Source organism: Pseudoliparis swirei, chromosome 24 (genome assembly GCF_029220125.1).
Source record: "Pseudoliparis swirei isolate HS2019 ecotype Mariana Trench chromosome 24, NWPU_hadal_v1, whole genome shotgun sequence".
Classification (NCBI taxonomy): Eukaryota; Metazoa; Chordata; class Actinopteri; order Perciformes; family Liparidae; genus Pseudoliparis; species Pseudoliparis swirei.
In genome coordinates, this window is record NC_079411.1 from 973,273 (window position 1) to 985,772 (window position 12,500).

A 12,500-nucleotide genomic window follows, 5' to 3' on the forward strand; every position below is an offset into this window, starting at 1 on the left:
TCTTTTTTCCTTTTTTTAATCATGAACGGTTTATTAACAATAACGCATCTCTGTGGTTGATGAATGACAATAACAAGAGTGAAATAGTATATTTTATAAATACTATGTACTATAAAATATGGTAAACAAATAAATAAACATAAAAAGAAGAAAATATGGCAGATGTCACAATATTTATCCACACATTATAAAGCATTCACATATAAGAGCTTTCAAAGGCTTTCGTTAAATTACAAAGTAGTTCCACATGTTGAACACTCACCCTTCAGGAACAAAACAACAACACGAGTTATGTTGTTAACTATGTTGTCATTTATTTTTATAATTCAATTCAATTCAGTTTATTTGTATCGCCCAATTTCACAAATTGAGAGGAGAGGGGAGGAGAGGGGAGGAAAGGAGAGAACGTCTGATTGTGAAAGAAGTCACTGGGACACATCTGAGTCGGGTTAGTCTCCATGGCAACGCCGACCTGCCGGAGTCTGCAGTAAAATATTCATCAGATGTTCTTTGATCTCTAAACAGACGGGCTGACGGTTTCTGTTTGTTGTTTTGAGTCTCTTTGTAGTTGTTTCGTGTCTCTTCGTAGTTGTTTTGAGTCTCTTTGTGGTTGTTTTGAGTCTCTTTGTAATCTTGTATTATGTGGTCGTGTCTTCCTGGTTGGTACGGGTCTCTCTGATGTTCCCGGTGGAGTCCGGGGCCCCTCCTCCACACTGTGGCCCCAAGCTGCTCTGCTCATCCCTCATCTCACGGTTTCTCCTCGGACCTCCTTCAGTCTGCAGAGGACCGTCTCTCTCATGGAGGATGAACTCTGATGCTGCTTCCTGTTCCACCCTGCGTCTCTCTTCCTGTGGGCTCTTCCTCTCCTTCCCACCATGCCCTCCTTCCTTTCCTTCCTCTCCTTCCTGTCTTCATCCTGTCTCCTCCCCTCACCTCCTCCCTCCCTCCGCTTCCTGTGAAAGTTATAAAAGACAAACACACATGTAACTCTGAACTTAGTCTCATTTTCTGGTTTTGACTTATCTCATAATTTAATATTTACTTATCTCATAATTTAATATTTACTTATCTAATAATTTAATATTTACTTATCTCATAATTTAATATTTACTTATCTAATAATTTAATATTTACTTATCATAATTTAATATTTACTTATCTCATAATTTAATATTTACTTATCTAATAATTTAATATGTACTTATCTCATAATTTAATATTTACTTATCTCATAATTTAATATTTACTTATCTCATAATTTAATATTTACTTATCTCATGTTGGAGAGTGAAATGTTCAACGTGTGATGTCAGGTCCTGTTTGGTGTCGGGGGCGTGAAGCCTCCACCTGCTGAGGAGAAATGACGTAATAACAACGTTATGAATGTTATGAACATCGTTATGAACGTTATGAACGTTATGATGATGTTTCTCCATGTTCATCCTCCCACATCACGTTAGCAGCAGTAAACCAGTTTATTTGTTGACTATAAACATTTATAAATTACAATAAACGTCCAAATCCCTAATATACGTTGAATTAATCTGACTTTATATTCCTTTAACGTCATTTGTCCCGTGAATAAACACCAATTGTCACTTTTTTGTGTGTTTATGTTTTTGTTGTCCAGTGGGACTCGAGATACTTCTCATCCCCTCATGTTGATCATAAAGCTGACCTCACATCTGCCTCGGAGGAAAGAGTCATGTTTATAAAACACTGACCACAACAGAAAGACCAGTGGGAGGAGCTAATAATAAACCCCGACCCATTCTGTAATGATGCCTTCAAGTGCTGCTCGGAAGGATGACCGACTTTCATCTTCTGAGAGCCACGGCGACAACAAGCTTCAGTCCAGGAGGAGAGTTACAATGAACACACACACACACACACACATACACACACATACACACAGGTGGAGGTGGAGACAGGTGGAGGTGGAGACAGGTGGAGGTGGGGACAGGTGGAGGTGGAGACAGGTGGAGGTGGGGACAGGTGGAGGTGGGGACAGGTGGAGGTGGAGACAGGTGGAGGTGGGGACAGGTGGAGGTGGAGACAGGTGGAGGTGGGGACAGGTGGAGACAGGTGGAGGTGGGGACAGGTGGAGGTGGAGACAGGTGGAGGTGGTGACAGGTGGAGGTGGGGACAGGTGGAGGTGGTGACAGGTGGAGGTGGGGACAGGTGGAGGTGGGGACAGGTGGAGGTGGAGACAGGTGGAGGTGGTGACAGGTGGAGGTGGAGACAGGTGGAGGTGGGACAGGTGGAGGTGGGGACAGGTGGAGGTGGAGACAGGTGGAGGTGGGGACAGGTGGAGGTGGGGACAGGTGGAGGTGGAGACAGGTGGAGGTGGAGACAGGTGGAGGTGGAGACAGGTGGAGGTGGTGACAGGTGGAGACAGGTGGAGGTGGGACAGGTGGAGGTGGGACAGGTGGAGGTGGGACAGGTGGAGGTGGGACAGGTGGAGGTGGGACAGGTGGAGGTGGAGACAGGTGGAGGTGGGGACAGGTGGAGGTGGAGACAGGTGGAGGTGGGACAGGTGGAGGTGGGGACAGGTGGAGGTGGAGACAGGTGGAGGTGGAGACAGGTGGAGGTGGAGACAGGTGGAGGTGGGACAGGTGGAGGTGGGGACAGGTGGAGGTGGGACAGGTGGAGGTGGGACAGGTGGAGGTGGGGACAGGTGGAGGTGGGACAGGTGGAGGTGGGACAGGTGGAGTTGGTGACAGGTGGAGGTGGGGACAGGTGGAGGTGGAGACAGGTGGAGGTGGTGACAGGTGGAGGTGGAGACAGGTGGAGGTGGGACAGGTGGAGGTGGGACAGGTGGAGGTGGGACAGGTGGAGGTGGGACAGGTGGAGGTGGAGACAGGTGGAGGTGGGACAGGTGGAGGTGGAGACAGGTGGAGGTGGGACAGGTGGAGGTGGGACAGGTGGAGGTGGAGACAGGTGGAGGTGGGACAGGTGGAGGTGGGACAGGTGGAGGTGGAGACAGGTGGAGGTGGAGGTGGTGACAGGTGGAGGTGGAGACAGGTGGAGGTGGGGACAGGTGGAGGTGGAGACAGGTGGAGGTGGTGACAGGTGGAGGTGGAGACAGGTGGAGGTGGGGACAGGTGGAGGTGGGGACAGGTGGAGGTGGAGACAGGTGGAGGTGGAGACAGGTGGAGGTGGTGACAGGTGGAGGTGGAGACAGGTGGAGGTGGAGACAGGTGAGTGGAGACAGGTGGAGGTGGGACAGGTGGAGGTGGAGACAGGTGGAGGTGGAGACAGGTGGAGGTGGGGACAGGTGGAGGTGGGGACAGGTGGAGGTGACAGGTGGAGGTGGGACAGGTGGAGGGAGACAGGTGGAGGTGGGGACAGGTGGAGGTGGGAACAGGTGGAGGTGGAGACAGGTGGAGGTGGGAACAGGTGGAGGTGGAGACATGTGGAGGTGGGGACAGGTGGTGGAGGTGACAGGTGGAGGTGGGGACAGGTGGAGGTGGAGACAGGTGGAGGTGGGACAGGTGGAGGTGGGGACAGGTGGAGGTGGGACAGGTGGAGGTGGAGACAGGTGGAGGTGGGACAGGTGGAGGTGGGGACAGGTGGAGGTGGAGACAGGTGGAGGTGGAGACAGGTGGAGGTGGGGACAGGTGGAGGTGGAGACAGGTGGAGGTGGAGACAGGTGGAGGTGGGGACAGGTGGAGGTGGAGACAGGTGGAGGTGGGACGGAGGTGGAGACAGGTGGAGGTGGTGACAGGTGGAGGTGGAGACAGGTGGAGGTGGAGACAGGTGGAGGTGGGGACAGGTGGAGGTGGAGACAGGTGGAGGTGGGGACAGGTGGAGGTGGAGACAGGTGGAGGTGGGACAGGTGGAGGTGGAGGTGGGACAGGTGGAGGTGGGACAGGTGGAGGTGGAGACAGGTGGAGGTGGGAACAGGTGGAGGTGGAGACAGGTGGAGGTGGGGACAGGTGGAGGTGGGGACAGGTGGAGGTGGGGACAGGTGGAGGTGGAGACAGGTGGAGGTGGGACAGGTGGAGGTGGGGACAGGTGGAGGTGGAGACAGGTGGAGGTGGGGACAGGTGGAGGTGGAGACAGGTGGAGGTGGGGACAGGTGGAGGTGGAGACAGGTGGAGGTGGGACAGGTGGAGGTGGGGACAGGTGGAGGTGGAGACAGGTGGAGGTGGAGACAGGTGGAGGTGGGGACAGGTGGAGACAGGTGGAGGTGGGGACAGGTGGAGGTGGTGACAGGTGGAGGTGGAGACAGGTGGAGGTGGACAGGTGGAGGTGGCAGGTGGAGGTGGAGACATGTGGAGGTGGTGACAGGTGGAGGTGGAGACAGGTGGAGGTGGGAACAGGTGGAGGTGGAGACATGTGGAGGTGGGGACAGGTGGAGGTGGAGACAGGTGGAGGTGGGGACAGGTGGAGGTGGAGACAGGTGGAGGTGGAGACAGGTGGAGGTGGAGACAGGTGGAGGTGGGGACAGGTGGAGGTGGAGACAGGTGGAGGTGGGGACAGGTGGAGGTGGAGACAGGTGGAGGTGGTGACAGGTGGAGGTGGTGACAGGTGGAGGTGGAGACAGGTGGAGGTGGGGACAGGTGGAGGTGGAGACAGGTGGAGGTGGGGACAGGTGGAGGTGGAGACAGGTGGAGGTGGAGACAGGTGGAGGTGGGGACAGGTGGAGGTGGTGACAGGTGGAGGTGGGGACAGGTGGAGGTGGAGACAGGTGGAGGTGGGGACAGGTGGAGGTGGGGACAGGTGGAGGTGGAGGTGGTGACAGGTGGAGGTGGTGACAGGTGGAGGTGGAGACAGGTGGAGGTGGGAACAGGTGGAGGTGGAGACAGGTGGAGGTGGGAACAGGTGGAGGTGGAGACAGGTGGAGGTGGGGACAGGTGGAGGTGGAGACAGGTGGAGGTGGTGACAGGTGGAGGTGGAGACAGGTGGAGGTGGGACAGGTGGAGGTGGAGACAGGTGGAGGTGGAGACAGGTGGAGGTGGGGACAGGTGGAGGTGGGGACAGGTGGAGGTGGAGACAGGTGGAGGTGGAGACAGGTGGAGGTGGAGACAGGTGGAGGTGGGAACAGGTGGAGGTGGAGACATGTGGAGGTGGTGACAGGTGGAGGTGGGGACAGGTGGAGGTGGAGACAGGTGGAGGTGGGGACAGGTGGAGGTGGTGACAGGTGGAGGTGGAGACAGGTGGAGGTGGGGACAGGTGGAGGTGGAGACAGGTGGAGGTGGAGACAGGTGGAGGTGGGGACAGGTGGAGGTGGAGACAGGTGGAGGTGGGGACAGGTGGAGGTGGAGACAGGTGGAGGTGGTGACAGGTGGAGGTGGAGACAGGTGGAGGTGGGACAGGTGGAGGTGGTGACAGGTGGAGGTGGGGACAGGTGGAGGTGGAGACAGGTGGAGGTGGGAACAGGTGGAGGTGGAGACATGTGGAGGTGGGGACAGGTGGAGGTGGTGACAGGTGGAGGTGGAGACAGGTGGAGTTGGTGACAGGTGGAGGTGGAGACAGGTGGAGGTGGTGACAGGTGGAGGTGGGGACAGGTGGTGACAGGTGGAGGTGGGGACAGGTGGAGGTGGTGACAGGTGGAGGTGGAGACAGGTGGAGGTGGGGACAGGTGGAGGTGGTGACAGGTGGAGGTGGAGACAGGTGGAGGTGGGGACAGGTGGAGGTGGGGACAGGTGGAGGTGGTGACAGGTGGAGGTGGAGACAGGTGGAGGTGGGGACAGGTGGAGGTGGTGACAGGTGGAGGTGGAGACAGGTGGAGGTGGGGACAGGTGGAGGTGGTGACAGGTGGAGGTGGGGACATGTGGAGGTGGAGACAGGTGGAGGTGGTGACAGGTGGAGGTAGATCATCGATATATAATCAAAAACGATGACATCATCGAGCGTCCTGCTGTCACGTGTTGGCAACTCGGTCACTCAGTGTTTACACTACAGAGGAGCACAGGCCACGCCCACTCACACAGACACACACATTCGGCCTCGGGCAGAGGGTGTGTGTTCAGTGTCACACACACACATAACAGTCACCATGGCGACCAGTCGGGTTCAGGCCTGAAGTCACGCCCGCTTGTTTGTTTCTTCTTTTTTGATTTATTACATGTTATTTTATGGATTATAAAAGGATTTATTACATGTTATTTTATGGATTATAAGAGGATTTATTACATGTTATTTTATGGATTATAAGAGGATTTATTACATGTTATTTCATGGATTATAAAAGGATTTATTCCATGTTATTTTATGGATTATAAATGGCTTTATTACATGTTATTTTATGGATTATAAAAGGATTTATTACATGTTATTTTATGGATTATAAAAGGATTTATTACATGTTATTTTATGGATTATAAAAGGCTTTATTACATGTTATTTTATGGATTATAAAAGGATTTATTACATGTTATTTTATGGATTATAAGAGGATTTATTACATATTATTTTATGGATTATAAGAGGCTTTATTACATGTTATTTTATGGATTATAAGAGGCTTTATTACATGTTATTTTATGGATTATAAAAGGATTTATTCCATGTTATTTTATGGATTATAAGAGGCTTTATTACATGTTATTTTATGGATTATAAGAGGCTTTATTACATGTTATTTTATGGATTATAAAAGGATTTATTACATGTTATTGTATGGATTATAAAAGGATTTATTACATGTTATTTTATGGATTATAAAAGGCTTTATTACATGTTATTTTATGGATTATAAGAGGCTTTTTCCCCTACTTCCTGATGGCGCCGCGGACGGCCGCCTCGGTGTATTGGTGCGCGATGTTTTTTGTTGTTTTCGTTTTAAATACTGTTTTCTGCTGTGATTCCCAGAGCTCTTTCACCAGAGAAGAGCTCATGAACATCAGGGGAACAACTCCAGCGGATTTATTTCCAACGTTTTTAACTTCTGTGGAGTTACTGGACATTTTTGTAAAAGGTGTGCTCACCTTCGCCCACGCGGTGAAACGCCGGCGGAGAGGGAAACGCTCAGGGGCGCTTGTACGGCTACGGAAACGGGGATCTCGTACAGCGCTGCCGGGCATATTTCTCTCCAACGTCCGCTCACTGTGCAACAAACTGGACGAACTCCAGCTGCTGGTGGGGAGAGACAGAGACTTCTCCTCATCCTCCGCCCTGTGTTTCACGGAATCATGGCTTAGTGGATCGATACCAGATTCTGCGCTCCAGCTCGCTGGCTTCCAGCTGTTCCGAGCGGACCGGGACACAGAGCTCTCCGGAAAAGCAAAGGGTGGAGGAATCTGCTTTTACCTCAACAACGGCTGGTGCAACGACGTAACGGTGATCCTACAGCACTGTTCGCCGGACCTGGAATCTTTTATCATTCACTGCAAACCCTTCTACTCCCCACGTGAGTTCGCTTCATTCATCCTGGCCGGAGTTTACATGCCGCCGCAGGGGAACGTGCACGAGGCACAGCGGACCCTCGCCGAACAGATACGGTGTGTGGAGCGGACCTTCCCGGACTCTTTAGTTATTGTACTCGGGGATTTTAACAAAGGAAACCTCAGCCACGAACTCCCTAAATATAGACAGTTAATAAAATGCCCTACTAGAGAGAAGAGCATTCTGGACCACTGCTACACAACAATCAGCAGGGCCTATCACGCCGTCCCTCGAGCTGCACTGGGAAACTCTGACCACGTCATGGTTCATCTGATTCCCTCATACAGGCAGAGACTAAAGCTCTGCAAACCTGTGGTGAGGAAGTTCAAGAAGTGGACCAGTGAGGCTCTGGAGGATCTACGGGCGTGCTTGGACTGTACTGACTGGGATGTCTTCAGGACTGCTACCAACAGCCTGGATGAGTACACAGAGGCTGTAACTTCCTACATCAGCTTCTGTGAGGACAGCTGTATTCCATCCAGCTCCAGGGTGAGTTATAACAACGACAAACCCTGGTTCACAGCGGAGCTCAGGAAGCTAAGACTGCAGAAGGACCAGGCATTCAGGAGTGGGGACAAGGACCTGTACACAGAGTCCAAATACAGGTTTAGCAAGGCGGTGAGAGATGCTAAACGACTGTACTCTGAGAAACTGCAACAGCAGCTCTCAGCAAACGACTCTGCTTCTGTCTGGAGAGGGCTCAGGCAGATCACCAACTACAAGCCCAAATCACCCCACTCCATGAACAATGTGCTTCTGGCAGACGAGCTAAATGAGTTCTACTGCCGCTTTGAAAGACAATGGAGCAGTCCTGAGACAATCCCCCACAGCCCCATCAACAAGCCACAGACCATCAGCCCACCCTCCCCCAGCCCATCAGGGGCTCACACCTCTGGAGCACCCTCCATCAACTCAGCGACGACCCTCGTCATCCTGGAGAGAGACGTCAATAGGCTGTTCAAAAAGCAGAACCCCCGCAAAGCAGCGGGCCCGGACTCCGTCTCCCCCTCCACCCTGAAGCACTGTGCTGACCAGCTGTCTCCGGTGTTCACCGACATCTTCAACACCTCCCTGGAGACATGCCACGTTCCAGCCTGCTTCAAGGCCTCCACCATCATCCCCGTCCCCAAAAAACCCAAGATCACAGGACTCAATGACTACAGGCCCATCGCCTGACCTCTGTGGTCATGAAGTCCTTTGAACGCTTGGTCCTGTCACACCTCAAGACCATCACCGACTCACTCCTGGACCCCCTGCAGTTCGCCTACAGAGCCAACAGGTCTGCAGACGATGCAGTCAACATGGCCCTTCACTACATCCTCCAGCATCTGGACTCCCAGGAACCTACGCCAGGATCCTGTTTGTGGACTTCAGCTCTGCTTTCAATACAATCATCCCGTCCCTGCTGCAGGACAAGCTCTCCCAGCTGCACGTGCCCGACTCCACCTGCAGGTGGATCACAGACTTCCTGACCGACAGGAAGCAGCACGTGAGGCTGGGGAAACACGTCTCAGGCTCCCGGACCACCAGCACGGGTTCCCCCCAAGGCTGTGTTCTCTCCCCTCTGCTGTTCTCCCTGTACACCAACAGCTGCACCTCCAGTCACCAGTCCGTCAAGCTCCTAAAGTTCGCGGATGACACCACCCTCATTGGACTCATCTCTGGTGGGGACGAGACCGCCTACAGGTGGGAGACTGACCACCTGGTGACCTGGTGCAGCCAGAACAACCTGGAGCTCAACGCTCTAAAGACAGTGGAGATGGTTGTGGATTTCAGGAGGAATGCAGCCCCACCCGCCCTCTCATCCTGTGTGACTCCCGTCGACGCTGTGGAGTCCTACCGCTTCCTGGGCTCCATCATCTCCCAGGACCTCAAGTGGGAGCTGAACATCGGCTCCATCACCAAGAAGGCCCAGCAGAGGATGTTCTTCCTGAGGCAGCTGAGGAAATTCAACCTGCCAGGGAGAATGATGGTACAATTCTACACGGCCATCGTTGAGTCCATCATCTGCTCCTCCATCACCGTCTGGCACCCTGCAGCCACAGCCAAAGACAAGTGCAGCTGCAGAGCATCATCCGCTCGGCCGAGAGGGTTATCGGTTGCAATCTGCCTTCCCTCCAGGTCCTGTTCACTTCCAGGTCACTGAAGCGGGCCAGAAAGATTGTCGCTGACCCCTCCCACCCTGGACACTCCGTGTTCGAGTCCCTCCCCTCGGGGAGGAGGCTGCGGTCCATCAGGACAAAGACCACCCGCCACACCAAAAGTTTTTTCCCGTCGGCAGTCGGGCTCATCAATGGAACCCGGACTGACTGACTGTCACCCCCAGGACTACCACCTCTTCTTCCTCCTTCTTCCCGCTCCTTCCTCTTCCTCCTCCTCACTCCTCCTCCCTCCTCCTTCTTCTTCCCTCCTCCACACACGTCACCTTAACATGCACTTTAACTAAAACACACCACTTGAAGCACACACCCAAACACTTCACATTATTTGTTGTCTTTCTGTCGTGTTGATTGTTGTTTGTTTTGTCATGTCCAAATGTTGCACCTTCCACCAAAAAAAAATCCTCGTTTGTTTGTGAAAACATTCCTGGCAATAAAACTGTTTCTGATTCTGATTCTGATTCTGATTCTGATACATGTTATTGTATGGATTATAAAAGGATTTATTACATGTTATTTTATGGATTATAAAAGGCTTTATTACATGTTATTTTATGGATTATAAGAGGTTTTATTACATGTTATTTTATGGATTATAAAAGGATTTATTCCATGTTATTTTATGGATTATAAAAGGATTTATTACATGTTATTTTATGGATTATAAGAGGCTTTATTCCATGTTATTTTATGGATTATAAAAGGATTTATTACATGTTATTTTATGGATTATAAGAGGATTTATTAAATGTTATTTTATGGATTATAAAAGGATTTATTGAATGTTATTTTATGGATATAAGAGGATTCATTCCATGTTATTTTATGGATTATAAGAGGATTTATTACATGTTATTTTATGGATTATAAGAGGCTTTATTACATGTTATTTTATGGATTATAAGAGGCTTTATTACATGTTATTTTATGGATTATAAGAGGCTTTATTACATGTTATTTTATAGATTATAAGAGGCGTTCAACACATCTTGGCTGCTGCTCAGACATTTGGTCTACATTACAGTGTGTGTGTGTGTGTGTGTGTGTGTGTTTCTTTTCTTCTGTCTCTTGCGTCTGACTGAAGTGTAGTTTGAGAACTTCTTCTGTGGTCAGAAAAAGGGGCGTGGCCTTGTTTGGGGGAATTTAACTTGAATTCCCACTTATATTGTCATGATGAGCCAATAAATACAACATGAATACAGATGTATATATATATATATATACATATATATATATAAATATCCCCAGGAGGGATGTTTATGATGAGCAACAAACCATTATTAGTTATTTTCGTTCTTCCTATTTGTAGTTTCCTTTGTAGTTTCCTTCCCTGCATGAACAATGAGAAGTATCCCTGTTAAAAAAAACCTAAAATAAAAAAATCAATATATTAGATATGTGTGCAAAAATGAAACAATGTGCAAAAAAAACCCATTTGTAGTTTTTTAAATGTAATGAAATGAGTGGAAAGGCTCCTCATGGGCGTCTATGGAGAAGTTTTACATTTCCCATGGGCCCGTGAACGCCTCATCGGCGGCTGCTTGGTAACCTCGTTTGTCACCGGTGACAACTCCATATATGGCGCAGAGATGACGCCATCACCGCTGTGCACGCGCTTACAGAGAAAGGGAGGGAGGGCTGTGGTTGCGCGTTCACGTCACGCCTTTTCCGCTGTGCGCGTTCCCAGAGGGGGGAAAGAGAGGGGGGGGGTTCCTACCGGAAACACCATATATGGAGTCCGGGCGTGCGCGCGGGTGACGTGAGTGTTTGTAAAGGAGGGAGAAACTCCCGAGGAGCCGCTTCTCACTTCAGACTGCAGCTGCTGGTCACCGGAAGTAAATACACGTCACTTCCTGGTCATGAAGGTCGGTTGTTAGGACAGAAACGTGACTTTATTGCGCAATAGCTTTTATAAAAATAAAAGTGTAGTATCCTCAATAAACGGGTCCTTACGACACAGGACTGTATCATATTAAATGTGTTAATATCCATAATTAACTATTTAACACACTACATGTATATAAACTACAATAATAATTATTATTATAATAATGAATGCGGTGTAAATTATGTGTTTGCCGGCCTGCTTACGTCATTGTGTAAAGATAATAATAATAAGATTCATAGCTGTGTGACCCCCCCCCCCCTCCCCTGCTCATGATGCAACTAATGAAAAGAGGGAGGAATTAAGAGAAAATAATAATAATATAAATAAATATAATGATAATAAAACTTTATTATCAAATATAAAATTCAAAATATAAAATTCAAAATTCAAAATATAAAAGTAAAAATATAAACAATAGGTTCCTCTACGACGAAGTCGACGAGGACCCTAAAAATATAAAAGTAAAAATAAAATAAATAAATAAAACAATTTAGAGAATTGATTTCACTAAATTTGACTTATATCGAATGGGCTCTAAATGACACGACAGCAATAATAAAAGAGATCAACTGTGGGAAAAACGGTAGACGGATGGTGAGCATGTGTGTGTATGTGTGTGTGTGTGCGTGTATGTGTGTGTGTGCGTGTATGTGCGTGTATGTGTGTGTGTGTATGTATGTGTGCGTGTATGTGTGTGCGTGTGTCTGTGTGTGTGAGTGGGGGCGCGCGCGCTGCAGCTACAGCAGGTGTGGGCGGCGCCTGCTTGTCAGTGACTGAGGAGTCCGTGTTACGTCAAAGGGGAAATAAAACGCCACCCTGAGCTCCACGCGCTCATTCCTTCGAGTGCAAAACCGGTGAAGAGCCACGAAACAAGCCCACAGCCAAGAGACTAAGCCCGGGACACACACACACACACACACTTGCTGAGCCGTTGGTCAATGTGCCAACACAGCCGTGCGTAATTACGCGTAAAAACAAAGCAAGAAGCGACGGAACAATGAGTGCCACGACCGCTATGGAGGTGAACGCCGAAGCCAGGCGGATCCTGGCCGTGTCCATCA

At 50.0% G+C, this 12,500-nt stretch overlaps 1 protein-coding gene across 1 annotated transcript in view; it reads left to right on the top strand.

The window, feature by feature from the left end:
* Nucleotides 1–11,927: 11,927 nt before the first annotated feature.
* ier2b (immediate early response 2b) overlaps nucleotides 11,928–12,500 on the top strand; it is a 1,849-nt gene continuing 1,276 nt past the window's right edge. Inside the window, exon 1 of the mRNA XM_056410333.1 lies at nucleotides 11,928–12,500. This exon is cut by the window's right edge and continues 1,276 nt beyond it. Coding sequence (XP_056266308.1) covers nucleotides 12,437–12,500 — 64 coding nt within the window. The 5' untranslated portion in view covers nucleotides 11,928–12,436.